Source organism: Eschrichtius robustus, chromosome 7, assembly GCF_028021215.1.
Source record: "Eschrichtius robustus isolate mEscRob2 chromosome 7, mEscRob2.pri, whole genome shotgun sequence".
Taxonomy (NCBI): Eukaryota; Metazoa; Chordata; class Mammalia; order Artiodactyla; family Eschrichtiidae; genus Eschrichtius; species Eschrichtius robustus.
In genome coordinates this window covers 139,661,104-139,675,263 of record NC_090830.1, presented here as the reverse complement: position 1 = coordinate 139,675,263, position 14,160 = coordinate 139,661,104, and the positions used below count along the sequence as shown (strand labels likewise).

The window sequence follows — 14,160 nt, the reverse complement described above, 5'->3', positions numbered from 1 at the left end:
GTGGTTAGGAAAGGGACAGGGCATGCTGCTTGGGAGGGCTCTGGGACATTGCAATGGTCGCAATGTGACAGAGTGATAAGAGTCCTGTAACTCTTTGTTCTGGCAATGCTGGCCCTTTGAGTTTATCTTGTTCTTTGTCCTCGGAGCACCAAATTTCCCCCTCTCTTTATTTATAGGGCTAATCCTTTGGCCCTGTTGGACACCCTGCTCATGTCTACCTATCTGCCTAGCTCCTTCTCAGGCGTTCAGGAACCCTTTTTGTTAGGAGAAGAGGCAGGGGCGTCATAGGGGCCCTGGGTTCCTGATGCCTGCTCTCTGTCAGAGTATTACTAGAGAGGGAGTGGGGGCTCCATGGAATGTGATGGAGGCTTGTTCAAGTGTTGTCTGGGTGTTGACTGGCCGGTATTCTTGTCACCTTACCATCTGGAGGTTCATTTGTTGTATTCTAGAAGAGACAAACTTAACAAGGAGGTTAAAAATGCATGGCCCAAAGATCAGTAGAAGTAGGAAGGCTGCTATAGGACCTAGAAAAGGAGTTAGCCAAGAGAACCAGGACCAGATATTAGTCTTGAAATCCCACCAGTCGAATCCCTTTGAGGCTCCCTTCATATAAAACCCTTTAGCTCTTTTCGATAATATTCCAAAGTTTAGTTTGAATTTTGCCCAATTGGTTGACAAAAAAACCCAGCAATCCTCCTTTAACATTGCACAGGTCCCACCTTGTTTAGCCGTTGATAAGTATAAAGCTCTCCTATTCTGTAAAACCACGCCTGCTAGAGAATTTATTTGTTCTTGTAGAGTGTTAATTTGAGCTGCTGAGTAGGCAATCTGTTGTGTGAGTTCAAGAAAGAGCTGTCAGGCAGTGAAAACAAAGTTTAAAAGTCCAGCTGAGCCTGTCTCTATCCCAGTGGTCATCTCTAGGACTGATATTACAGTGAGGGCTGCCTGCTTTTGTTTACGTGATCGAGAGCATAAGGGAAGTGGGATGCTGTCATTTATAAGTGTAAGATTAGGAGTAATGTATGCAAGGGTACAGGTCCCCGTCCAGTTGGCTGGAAGGCATAAATAGGCATTGGATCCTCAAAGGAAATAGGTGCGATTTGTACGGGCTAGGCAGATGTCTAAAGTGATGTTGAAGTAGGGTTTTCCTAAATGGGTGCGGGAATGTTCTATGCCCTCACAGGTAGTAGCTAAAGTCATTCCAGCTAAAGGAGAGAGGCAAGCAACCTTTGAGGGATGAGAGGAAAAGTTATAAGCCCAGTTGAAAGAAGGAATAGTAAGGTTCCACCCTATGTCATAATCCTCAGGTGTCTTGAGTTTTTTGCAGTCTTCTTGCTTAATATTTGAGGGTTGGAACCAAAAATTGTGGTTCTGATAGGGACAACTTGGGGATGGGGTGGGACTTTAGCTAGGGTAGGCTTCGTGGTGGCTGTTAAGGCCATATTTACTGGTGTAAATGATAAAGTAGCTTTTTAAGTTTTGTTAAAAGGTCGCAGCCTAACAGAGGTGTAGGACAGGCCAGGAGGACTAGGAAAGAGTGTGTGAATAAAGTATTTTCAAGAGAACAGGGTAAGTGAGGTGTAAAATGGCCATAAGAGGGTTGTCCGTCTATCCCTGTTAGGAGGATCGAGGAACGGCGAGTGGGACCAGAGAAGGAGGTCAGAGCTGAATAAGTAGCCCCAGTGTCAATCAGACGCTGATAGTAGCCCCTGCCACATCCAGGGTTACCCAGGGCTCCTCTGGTCTTGCGGGGAACATAGGGGCCTGGAGGTTGAGCCCCAGGCACCTTCAGTCATCCGCACCCAGGAGCCCCAGATCTAGAGCGCCATCCGCTTCGTGCTCCTGGTAGTCACTTGCCACCGACAGGGGAAATTGGCCTTGACTTTGGCCCGAGGGGCCGGGACCCGAAATACCCTGGATGTTGGGTGGTCATGGTGTTGGCCTACCCGCTTGAGGTCGGCAGGGACAACTCCTTTTCCAACGGCCCTTTTGGTGACAGTGAGGGCATGGGGTATGGGGTGGTAGGGTGCAGCATTTCCTGACAGCGTGCCACTGCTGACTGCACTGGCAGCAGGTCAGCGGTGGTCTTTGAGGAGGAGAGGGGATTCCTGTAGGTCCCTGTTGTGGGGGACTGAGCAATGGCAACAGCCATGTATTGAGCGTGTTGCTTTAATTTTTCCTCCTCTCTTAGTTCTCGCCTATTCCTGGAAATTTCCTCCCTGTCGCTGAAGATCTTAAAGGCCGTGTCAAGCAGGACAGAGAGTGGAGTTTGTGGGCCCTGTTCTAGTTTTTGTAATTTCTGTCTGATGTCAGGGGATGCTTGGCTTATAAAATGAACTGCAAGTATGGCCTGACTTTCAATGATCCAAAGAGGATCATTCTCAGGCTTTAAGGTCTTGTCATTTGCTCTGCTAGGTTTTGGATTTGCTTGGGACCCGACACCACTTCCTTCTTTCTAATCTGTGAATATGTTACCTAACATGGTAGATGGGACTTTGAATATGTGATAGGGTAAGGATCCTGAGAAGGGGAGAGATTCCAGGGTTACCTGGGTGAGCCCGATGTTATCACAGGACCTTATAAGTGAGAAGCAGGAGGGTCAGTGAGAGCTGGAAGATGCTGTACTGCTGGCTGTGAAAACTTACTCACTTTACTAAGGAACATGGGGCTTATATGCTGCGCAGTGTTCCAAAGCTCTGCATCTCACCCGTTCAGCCCTCACACTCTATGCTGTGGAGAGGGGCTGCTGACATGCCCATTTTACTGACGGGGAAGTCAAAGCAGGAAGTCTGGGCATACAGTGGGTTTCCTGGTGTGTGCCCTCTCGGTGGGAACAGGGTTCTTGTCCCAAATTATTCTTCTGTTTCATAACATTGAGGTGTAGTTCACTGAGCTGATTAATGATTTCCTCGTTTCTGCCTCATTCTGCAGTAGGGTCCCCATATCCTGATAAGTTCCCCTTCCAGGCACAGAGACTTAAGAGATAATAAGAGATCTCTGTGCTGACTTTTCAAACATATTTTGATCTTAAAATATAGCGCAGGATAATGCTATTAGTGAGCACAAAGGAATAACTTCACATCCTAGGGAAAGATGTCAGGGGATACATTTAGGATATGGCTAACAAGTCCTCCGGAGGTATATTATTTTTATTTTTTCCAAACAGCAAAATAGTGTCTGTACTCCTTCCTGTGAATCCTTTACAAGAGATGCTGACTGGTGGCTGGGTAGGTCTACTTTTGCAGAAGAGCTTAGTGTAACCTACACTGATATGTTCTCACTCATCATGGTTTCTAGGAACTCCAACACAAGCTAAGTCATAGTTTGCTTTAATTACTTTAATTAGTTTGACACAATCTTTTATGGACTTTGTTTCAAATTCTATCTGAAGAATGTGCTTGGCCTGGAAAGCAGCCTCTCTGGCCCAGTTGGTTCCCTGTGGAGCCCTGGCTAGCCTTGCTGAGGGGGCGCAGGGGAGCAGGAGGCCTCCAGGCCAGCATCAAGGGACCCGCGGTCTTCAGAGAACGTGTGCCTCACACTTGTGAGCGGGGAATGACACAGAGTTTGTAATGGGGGGGGACCTTGGCAAACCCAATTGCGATGGGGCTGAGGTCGATATCCTTGGGGTCTACCAGCGACTTCAAGTTAAAGTGCTGCAGGATGGAGGCCAAAAACAGGAACAGTTCCATGCGAGCCAGGCCTTCTCCAACACACGCCCGCTTTCCTGGAGGTGACAACAGCACTAAGACACCGCCCAGGGCGGGACAGCAGGGGCAGAGCTGGGTGGGCGGAGGCTGTGCGTCAATGGCCACCCTAAGCAGAATTGACCCCTGTCTGCCTGTTGAAAGGGAGCCCAGAGTGGATTTCAGTGTAAGAGTATCAGCGACAGGTGGGCTCAGGGACCAGCCTTCACACAGCCTCAACCACCAGGACTCAGCTGCGTAAACCTGTGTCAGGTTGGGAGAATGGGCTCTGCCCAGTGCTCAGCCTGATGTCCTACAGGAAAGAAGAGTGGCCCCAAGTGCAAGCCAAAGCTCTCGTGTTGGTGTTAAAGTTATCGAGTTGGTTACAGATCTTCCATCATACCCACACCAAGGGCAGGCCCTGGAAAGGCAGCCAAGGGCTGGAAAGGTTAGATGGTCCTATGATGAGTCCAGGTAACCAAACGTTAAAATTTACTTAGTAACCCTTGTTTAAAATTATGGAGAGTCAGGCAATATAGTTTTGAAAGATTTTCACTAAGTTCTATTAAATGAAGAGTTTTAGCGCTGAATGAAGTGAAGTATCTAAGGAAAAAAGAACTCATCTCAACTCATTCCCAGGACTTCTGGTGAAAAGATGTCATTTAACCTCTTTGAACAGGGAAGAACACATTTGGGTCATGTTGGGGACGGAAATCAGGGGCACGATGCTGATCACACGTGGAACAGAGAGCAGGAATTAGGGACAATCCCCAGGGAAGGTGCTACACCTGACCTCTTCTTACCTGCAGAAAATGGCTTGAAATGGTCACTGTACTTGAACTTTCCATTTTCATTCAGAAAGTGCTCTGGCTTAAACTTCTCTGGTTCAGGGAATTCTTGGCTGTCATACAAGAGGGAGTCCAGTGTCGGAATTATGACTGTGCCCTGGAAGGAACAGAGGCTGCCTTGGTCAGTCAAGTTAACACAACACAGGCTTTCACCTGGGAGCCAGCAGTTGAATTTTACGTTAGACAAGATGGTATGTTCCCAACCGGGGAAGTTGTTCACCTGAGGGCAGACAGAGAGCAGGTGGGGGTCACGACCAAATGGCAATGAGAGCTCTCATCTTTTCAGGGAAGTAGCTCCTCCGAGCTACTCATCCAGGGCTGGATGTTACTGCTGTTGTCTGTTTCTGCTGCTGGAACACACCTCAACCCCAGGCACCGTCTGAGGAGCCCCTTTCCCAGATCGCCTCCATTTCTGTGGTCACCAGGTCCCCACAAGGCCTGCTGGGGGGGCAGCACTCTGCAGGGTAGGGATGCTGGCCCAGCCCCCAGTGTTCAGCCGCATCTGCCAAGAGGAGGTGTCCTTGGTCCCCGTCCTGTTCCCTGGCAGGCGGCTGATCTGCAGGGTGGTGCTCAGGGGTGCACTGCAGGCTCACATCTGACCTTGGGGATGACGTATCCTCTGAACACTGTGTCCCGGGTTGCTTTGTGGGACAGGTTGGAGGGAATGATGTCGATGAATCGCTGAATCTCATGCACCACGGCGTCCAGGTAGGGCATATCCAGCCTGTCCTTGACGGCAGGGATTCGGCTTGGCCCAATCACCCTGTCAATTTCTTCATGAAGTTTCTCTGCCAAGATATGCATGGAATAAATGCATGACTCCAGGCTGGCTCAACATTCATGCTCCCATCCATATACCCAGTAGATGCTTATGGACCTTTGGATTATTGGATAATTCATCCGCACGCGTCAGTAAGAACTAGGCTCAGTGAGGTTAGGAACAGTCTACAGCATTTATGTAGTTATTTATTTATGGCCTCCATTACCTTAGCTGGTCATGGCTAGTCCCGTTCTGGTCTTCATGCCAGGAGTAGAGAATAAGAAAGGGTCTTGGGGATCTCTAGTTGGAGGGAAACTGTGTTAATGGTTACCCCAGGCTGGTGTGCTGCAGGCTTGTAGGGAGTACGGAGGCGAATGGAGAATGGAAACTGACATGCGCGGTGTGCTCCTGAGCAGCCTTTGGCAGTTGCTTGGCCTCTCTGGGTTTGAGGTTGCCTGTGGGCCTTGTAATCTGTTGAGTGAACTGCAAAGCTCCTGCAGTATGGTAACCGAGTAACAATTTTAAACTCTCGTAACAAGATGGATGGTATGCTGATATTTACTAGATGGTAAATATAAGAAGTCATGCACAGGGAGCTCACATAGCAGTCCAGGGATAATGCGGAGTTTGGGGTGGGGGGGAAGGCAGGGAGGCAAGAAGGGGCCTGGGCTGGCTCTGCAACCTGCTTTCTTTCCAAGAGCTCTGAGCCAGTACTGAAAAATGTTAACACATGTTAAATTTGGCAATGGATGTGTGGGTGTCAGTCATATTTACTTTCTGTCTTTTTCTCTATATTGGAAATTCCTCATAATCCATAATTAAAACAGTGTTGGAGTCTGTGGCTCCCCTAGTACAGAGTGGTCAGAAGCTCCCTCAGAACTGCCACAGACCCGTGGAGCCTTCGCCCCCTGGACTTTTCGGCTCCTTCGCCTCACCTTTCTGTCAGGTAGAAAAGCCAAGGCTTTGGAGTCGGACCAGGTCTGATCCTGGACAGGTCACATATACACATTCCTAGGGGAAATAACTTCATGCCCTCTCCGTCAGCCCTCAAGAATACAGTGTATTAAAGGGCTAATCCCCATACCCGGCACACAGCAGGAGCCAAATGATCATCATTAGCAGCAGCCAGCATGGCTCAGGTGGTGAGGAGCTCCTTGCCGTGGGGACCCCACCCCCACCCCAGCCCTGTGCCCAGCCCGGTGAAGGGCGGGGGGCTCCAGGCCTGAGCACTGCTGGGGAGGGCACCCTGGCCCCAGGCGATGGCTCCTTTACCTCCTCTTTCCTTGGAGGTTGGTGCTGATTGGCCTGTAGACATATGGTGTTGCTCACATCGCCTCCACTGGCCCATGTGGGTGATTCTAGTGCCTCATGCTCTGTGCATGCGGCCCCCAAAGCCACGTCTGATCCACCCTGGGTCCCACCCGGCCCAGTGCTGGGGAGGAGCCCTGGGAGGGAAGGCCGGGTCCAGGGCAGCAGGCAGACTTGCAGTGCTTTTCCTGGGGTTCCTCCTCTGATCCCCACTCTTCCAATCAGGTGAGACATGCCAGGAGGCCTTGCCCCTGCCCCTTCCTCCCTCTCAGCTCTGCCTGGAAGGCTGGGTCTGACTCAGGGGCGATGTGCACATTTTTTCTCCGTCATAAATAGATCATGGCCTGGAGTGGATGCAGACAGCATGGTGTTTCTCCACTGGGCTTTCTTCCTGCAATCTGGGGTTTGTCAGTGGGTGTGGGCGGGCTGAGTGCCGGGGCCTGTCATGTACAAGAACACTTCCCCTAAAGCATTCGTCCAGCGATCCCAGTGTCACTGCTGCAAGGGTTAACAAGCAGTGCCAGTCCCCGTTTTGCAGACGGGAAGCTGAAGCCTAAATGCTCCAGGCTGACCGTGCAGGTGCGACGGCCACATGGTCCGGTGTCCTTGCCTGTTACTTGTCCTACCTTCGACCTCCGGGTGTTTCATGAGAATCAGGAGCCCGTATCTCAGGGTGGTGTTGGTGGTCTCTGTCCCCGCAAAGAGCAGGTCGGCCACGGTCACAGCAATGTTGTCCAAGGTGTACACAGGGTCTGTACTGTGTTTTTCCTGCGATGTGAGAGATAGGGCCTCAATACAGGGAGGTTTTCAGGTGGATGAGAAAGAGACCCTGTGTCCCTCAGCAGAAGAGCACCTGGCAGCCCTGCCAGCTCCACAGGGGGGCCATCCTGCACAGACACCATCGTCTCCATTGCAAGGCTAGGGAACAGAGGCTCCCAGAAAACCGATCATGGGCAGGACTGTGCCCTCAGCTGGCTGTGGGATCGGTGCTCCTTCTATGGCACCGAGGGCCCTCCTGGGGGGTGGGTCTCTCCCTGGCCCTGTGCCACGACCTCCAGCAGCTCAGGGCTGAGCTGTGGGGCTTCTGCAGGGCTGCCCTCGGCCTCATTCAGCCCCACAGCCGCTGCCTTAGGTCCCAGGAGGGAAGTCACAGGGAAGCTGGGCATAGCGTGGGAGGTGGGAGGGGTGGGAGGAGGCCCAACTAATGGAGGAGACTCTCAGACACCCAGGGCAGTCTTCCAGGAAACCAGGTGTGGAGCTCATGTGTGGTTCTAGAGCCACATGTGATGCCAAGGAAAGAAGAGAAGCTTGACTGATGTGGGTGGGCGACCCAGAGGGGTGCCAGAGAGGTGGTGCTGGGAAGGCCTGGGCCCCCTTGAGTTCGTGCACGATTTGGGGGTTATGTGCTGACGAGGAACACTGAGGGCCTCTCCCCAGGTGAGATGTGGTCATTAGGCAGTTGATCAGAAGTGGTTAAGAGGCTGGGCTGGAGGAAGCCAACGTGAGGGTCCCACTCACCCGGTCCCACAGCCCCCTGATGGCTTCCCCAAGAAAGGCCATCCTGTTGGCCGGCACAGTGGACAGTACAGTGGAGTGTAGGGTGGCCAGGCAGGCTGGCTGTGTGTCGACGTGTGGTGGTCACGCTCAAGCCAGTGTATCTGTGTAAAACTAAGAGCATCAGAATGTACACAGTGTGGGCAGTGTGGACACCGCAGTGCAGGTCATAATATAAATCTGAAAAATGCACCCTGCCCCCACAAACCCATCTCATAATGGCCAAGCGTTCGGCTCCGCCTGGTCTGGAAGCTGCGAGCTGTGAGGGTACCTTCTCCATTTCCATCAGCATGGTGTCGGTGAAGTCTCGGGGGCAGCTGGGCTCCAGCGACTTCTGGTGGTCCTTCACTCCTTCTAGAGCATACTCTTTTATTTCAGACACATTTTTGATTAGTTTTCTATGGCTTCCAGGCAGGTAACGTATGTAGCCTGGGAAATTATTATAAAGCTAGAGAGAGAGTGAGGGAGGGAGAGAATTTTCTTACTATATATATTTTTTTTTCTGGGTGCAATAGCATTTGGCGTACTAGGCTGACAACCTTCTCCAAACCTGAATTTATGGCTGTCACTATTGTATTATTTAGAATATTTTGGCTGAAAGTATCTTTCTGGGCACCACTCTACGAGGTCGTGTGAGTTCTCTGGTGGGAATGTGAGCACATAGGCAGAGGTACCGTGTGTCTGGTGAGGACTGATTTTAAAGAGTGAAGTGGTAAGTGTCCTGAGGTTAGCAAGGGGGAATGGCAGGCCCCATGGAAGCGTCCAGAAGGAGCGTTCAGGTTCTCTAGTCTTGTGTGCCTGTCTGTCCACACACACAGTGCCCCTTCTTATCCTTTTCCTGCTGCAAACCCTCGATTGGAGCCGGGTGCAGAACAGGCAGGAGGGAGGAGAGCGCTTCACCTGGATCCAGGGGCTACTGAGCAGGTAGAAGTTCTCGTTGAACAAACTCAGCATCCTCAGAGCCGTCTTGTCATTGTAGTCGGCGCGCTTGTGGAAGAGGATGTCGGAGATGACGTTGTAGGGCGCGAAGCCGATGACAAAGGTGGGGTCGAAGGGCTGGCCTGGAAAACAGGGGAGACATCAGGGTCCTTCGCTCGTGGGTGTGGCAGGAGGGCCGTTTCCAGTGCTTGCGAAGAGACACCCTAGGACTGTGAGAATTCTCGGGAGGTGGTGACTGTGTGAACTACTCGGGTTTTCTTTACTTGTCAGTTATTCAGGACACACCAGCTCCACCCTCGATGACCACGCCTGCTCCCTGGGTTAGAGAGGAAACCAGCTTGTGAAGTGGTGTCTGTGGGCTAACATGGGGAGCTGCCTCAGTCGTCAGGGGCCATGGGGCCCAGGCCAGGCTGTACGCACCATGGGTCTTCCGGAGCGCCCCCAGCAGGAGCTGGGCCTCGCTCTGGATCCGCTGCTCATTGCCCTGTTTCCCCATCCCGAAGTCACGGAGGGTGGTCAGGGAGAACCGCCGGGTGTCCTGCCAGGTCGGTCCATTATTGAAAATAATCCCTAAGGAAGAGGGAACAGCAGGCTGTCACTGCAAACTCTCCTCTCAGGAGAAAGGGGCAGGAGTGACGGGCGCCCCGTGCACTGCTCTGCGTGGGAGGGGCTGAGGGGCCGCCCTGGCCAGCGCGGTGACAGATGCTTGGGTTTGGAGAGAAGCCGCTGGGGTCGGCTGGCTTCCTCCGTTGCCCCTGTAAGCTCTGCAACCACCAGCCTCCTTGCTTTCCCCATTCTGCCTTGTGTCCTCCCCACAGGAGGGAAACCACACCTGACCACTGGGAAAAACCTCTGCCTCTTTCGTGTTTACTGACTAATTTCCTTGAAGCCATTCTGTTTCCAATGATTTTTTACCCTCACACTATAGACACCTCAGCTCGCACTCCGTGGCTTCACAGCAAGTCCTTACTAAAATCTGAGGTCACAGGGCCCCCAGACCACGGAGACCTCCAGATCCAGGAAGATCTTGATCTGGTTCCCTCCTGCATGTGGAGGCCTGAGGAAAGCCATGGCCCCGGACATTCCAGAAGGAAGTCTGGCCGGACCTGAGAGGTATAACGGAGGAGGGCTTCATTCTACCCCAAAAGGCCACCTGGACGGCCTGCAGGGGAAGCACAAGGCAGGGGTGGGAGGAGAGGGATGTGACCCAAGGAGGCTGCCACGGAGTCAAGCCCGGGGATGGACAGCATGACCACTGATGGGTGTGTGGGCACCGAGGAGACCCATTTACAGGTGCCGTTCACCAGGTTAAAAGCACAGGTGACACTGAGTTCAGGGTCCTGTGTTCAGGGGTCCTGGTGCCGATTCCTGTGGGACATTGCGTAACGGGCCAAGTGGCTGCTGGGTACGTGGCACAGCAGCCCAAGAGGGAACCGAGGGGAGGGGTGCTCCAAGCTCGCGGGTGACTATGCCATGAGCCCGGCCAGGCCTCGGGCAGCTCCAGCCTTCCAAGTCACTGACCCAGGGCGGACAAGCAAGGGGTGGCAGGGACCAGGGAGTGTGTGCTGAGGAGGCCAGAGGACAGAGCAGAGGCTGTGCCCCTAGCCCTGACGACCAGAGAAGCCAGAGGGAAGGCAGGAGGAGAGATGCTGGGGGACCACCCTGAACGGCATGTGAGAGGAGCAGAGGTGGTTGAGGAGGGAGGGGCAGAGAAGCAGGTAATTTTAAAATGTTCTGGCAAGAACTGTGTAGGAAGAAAAGATGGAAGATACAGAAAATGTGAGAAGAGACAGAGAGAGAGAGAGATACAGAGACAGAAAGACAGAGACAGAGATGGAGAGCGAAAGAGACAGAGTCAGAAGGAGATAGACAGAGACAGAGACGGAGAGACACAGAGATGGAGAGAGGAAGAGAGAGAACCCAGAGGCACGCCATCGTTTGGGATCCAAACAGGCTGAAATGGAGGCAACAAATCTCCTCTCCCAGAGTTTTGTGAAGATTGACTGAAAGGATGGGTGCGGCCCCCTCGGCACCTTAATACGCAGCCGCTGCTCCACACTATGGTAATCACCAACGTTCACATCATTATTCCTGGGGACCAAATGCAGCCCTGGTCCAGAGCCTGGCTGAGGTCCAGGGTCAGCCCTGGGCCGTGTGGGACATATAAAAACAGCACTTTGGAGCCCTCAGGCAGGAGGCAGGCAAGCCCCTTGTGTCCCACCTGCAGGATGTGGATGCTGGCCCCTGCCTGACTGCTCTCAGGGGCCCATGACTTGGACCAGGGCTGGCAGATAAAGGGTCCCCAGAGTCAGGATGGAGCTCCTTGACCCCAGAACTCCTGCTCTCCTGGGGCTCTCCTCCAGTAAGTCTCCTCTTGTGTTAATGACAAAGATTAGGGTGGTTAATTTTCCTTTGAGCCGCCCCCAAGAACAAACCCACCCACAATATCTAAGAGGGACAATCAAATGCCATTGGTTGTGGCAGGATATAACCTCGGAAATGTAGACTGGAAAAATAAGGCAAGAAGGTCGTATACAACTGTAAGCACATCAATCTGAAAATTCTACATAAAATGAATAAAAGTTTTCTAGAGGCTCATCACCAAAGTTGACTCAGGAAGAGCTAGAGGCTTCCAAGTTTTGCTGGGTTGGTGGGACACTGTTTCCTTCTCATCTGCTTTGGATCTCAAACACCAGTGAGCAAATGATAAAGGACAAGCAGGTGAAGTTGGAGGACAGCAGGTGGGGCAGGGAGATTTCAGAGCTGAGAGGTGGGGGAGGGGCGCCCCCGCCCAGGCTCCAGGACCTCCCCGGAGACGCGGAAGATGGACTCTGAAGTCAGGAGTCTGGAAAACACTCAGATAAAGACCGGTTAGACCCCACCCCACCCCCGCCCCGCCCAGGCCTCCTACGCCTGCAGGAGGGGAACTCGGGGCTCTGGAGACACCGGAGGAGGGAAGGGCAGAGGAAAGAGGTGAGGCTGGGGAGATGGGGTCACCGGGAAGTCTCAACACCCCCTTCCTGGTCTAAGAACAGCCCCAGGTGGGACATCGGGAGGCCCCCTTGATGGAGAAGCAGGGTGCCCATCGTAGGTGAGGGGCCCTCGGTGGATGGAGCCCCAACACCCACGAGTAGTTGAAGCTGTGAGTGGAAAGAGCTCCCAGGGGAGACTGAGGGCCCAGGGAGGCGGGAAGGTCTGCGGGGGGAGGCCCGGCCCGGCCGTCAGAAGCAGCTCCCTCTGTCCTATTTCTCTATGAACACATCTGTCCTGCTGGTCGGAGGGTGGGTGCTCCTTGTCTTGTCCTCTCTGGGTCCATCAAGAGGCGCGGAGCAATGACTGAGTGAGTGAATGCACCAACCTTCACCTGAGTTGTCTGCAGATCACTTCACCTTTCTGCCTTTAGCATGTTGTTACTGTTATTTCAGTAGCTCCCCCCAACATCTTCCCCTGACCCACACGCACCCCTCCCCGAGTAGGACGCACCTTTGTCCTGGTGCACCTGGAACGCGGGGGTTTCTCCTCTGCCAGAAAACTCATTCCTGTAGTCGAGCAGGACCTCCTTCACGGCCTTGTAGCCGTGCAGGACCACGAAGCGCCGTGAGCCCAGGTACAGGGTGAACACCGGGCCGAAACGCTCTGCCAGCTGCGGAGACCACCAGGCCGGGGAGTGAGCCACCGCGGACTTGGAGAGGATGTCTCGCTTTAAAGTGCCCCCCAAGGTCGCTGTTGTTACCAGGAGAACCCAGAGTGATCTGGGGAAGACCTCCCCAGAGGCTTCTTCTGCCGGGAGCGCATCCAGTGCACCTGCGTGTGCCTAGCTGCCCTCCCTCCGGGGAACAAGTAACTGGGAGGGCCGATTCCTCTTGTTCCCCCTGAGGCCCCTTTGCCCATATCCGCCCCACCACCACCCCGTCTGCTGTCCCCAGTCAAGGTCCCGGACCCCAGGACGCTGCCAGAGGCCCTGGAGCCATACCGTTCAGAGGCCCACGAGCACGTCTTCCTCTGCCGGAAACTCGTCAACGCCTTTCAGAGCGGCTCTGTGCCCTGTGGCGTTCTTTTACTAACTCATTTAATAGATTCATTAACGCATTTCGTTTTTAGATTTGTTAGCTCATTCACTGTTCACAACAATCGTAGTGAGAGGTGGGGGGGGAGGGGGGGTGGTCAAACACTTCACTTTTCCCCCTGTTCTTTGGCGTCTAAGGAGATCTGCAGGTTCACACACAGCTAGTGTGTGTCTGGTCTCAATGCGTGTCCCTCCTTGCATCCCAGGGGCAAACAGCAGCAGCCCCGACCACACTGCCCTGGCCAAGCCACCCAACGACAGCATGACAGTCAACGCTTTGCTCAAGCAAGGGCCTTCGGGGCCAGCCATGGCCAAGGCCCACTGAGCTCCATGCCCAAGCTGTAACACTAGCTAAATATTTTGAATATCACTCTTGGGTGCTACTGGTAATTCAGCTAACTCATAACAAGCTGGTATTGAATTACAATTTGTCTGAGAGTGAATTGAATGCACACATATTACATCTAATTCCTGAATGCTCCTCCCTCAAATCAACAATATTTCTCTTACCCTGGTGAAGGATTTGGGAATATTCTTAATTTCCAACTGGAAAATGTTCCCAACGAAGGGCAGTGGGAAAGGGCCAGGGGGCAGTTGCCTGTTGCTGTAGATGTGTGTCCAGATGGAGATGAGCAGCAAGGTGGCCGTCCACATCAGCAGGGCGACCATGATGCCCAGGGCGGCCATGGTGCCTTCCGGGGATCTGCCGCCTCGTGTGGACACTCCTGGGGAGAGGCAAAGCTTTTATAATGCATCCTTGAGAAGGAGGGTGACCAGCCAACCAATGCCACCTTCCTTTTCCTCTGGCCCAAGATATTAGTTTATTATTAGCTGCTGTTGGCCATCATTTCAAAGCCTGATCCCTTCAGTGTTTGCCGCTTAGAACTCCATCCAGGCACCCACCTGGCCACGCCTGGGCTCTGCCAACACTGGCTACTGACACCTGCACCAATGTCAGTAAACTCGGCATCCAGGGGAGCTCCACCCACCCACACGTCAGAA

General features: G+C 53.1%; 1 protein-coding gene across 2 annotated transcripts; it reads right to left on the bottom strand.

Annotated features, from left to right (window-relative positions):
- Positions 1-3,133: 3,133 nt before the first annotated feature.
- Positions 3,134-13,861, bottom strand: CYP2E1 (cytochrome P450 family 2 subfamily E member 1). 2 transcript variants are annotated; one of them, XM_068548818.1, is made up of 9 exons: positions 13,669-13,861; positions 12,576-12,735; positions 9,513-9,662; positions 9,054-9,214; positions 8,425-8,601; positions 7,226-7,367; positions 5,132-5,319; positions 4,487-4,628; positions 3,134-3,724 (listed from the first exon to the last, which is right to left on the bottom strand). In XM_068548818.1, exons 1-9 carry the CDS (start codon positions 13,843-13,845, stop codon positions 3,534-3,536), a joined length of 1,488 nt encoding a protein of 495 aa, XP_068404919.1. In that variant the 5' UTR covers positions 13,846-13,861; the 3' UTR covers positions 3,134-3,533. The 2 variants fall into 2 exon arrangements, 1 of the variants encoding a protein (XP_068404919.1); XR_011074546.1 differs by having other exon boundaries at positions 3,644-3,724; positions 4,752-5,319.
- Positions 13,862-14,160: the final 299 nt, after the last annotated feature.

Excerpts from the sequence above, each read along its gene's own strand:
- CYP2E1 (XM_068548818.1), bottom strand. The coding sequence starts at position 13,845 with ATGGCCGCCCTGGGCATCATGGTCGCCCTGCTGATGTGGACGGCCACC. Across the intron at positions 9,663-12,575 it reads CCAGGTGCACCAGGACAAAG|GGATTATTTTCAATAATGGA; the intron begins GTGCGTCCTACT and ends CCTCTTCCTTAG. Across the intron at positions 7,368-8,424 it reads TGCTGATGGAAATGGAGAAG|GAAAAACACAGTACAGACCC; the intron begins GTACCCTCACAG and ends CTCACATCGCAG.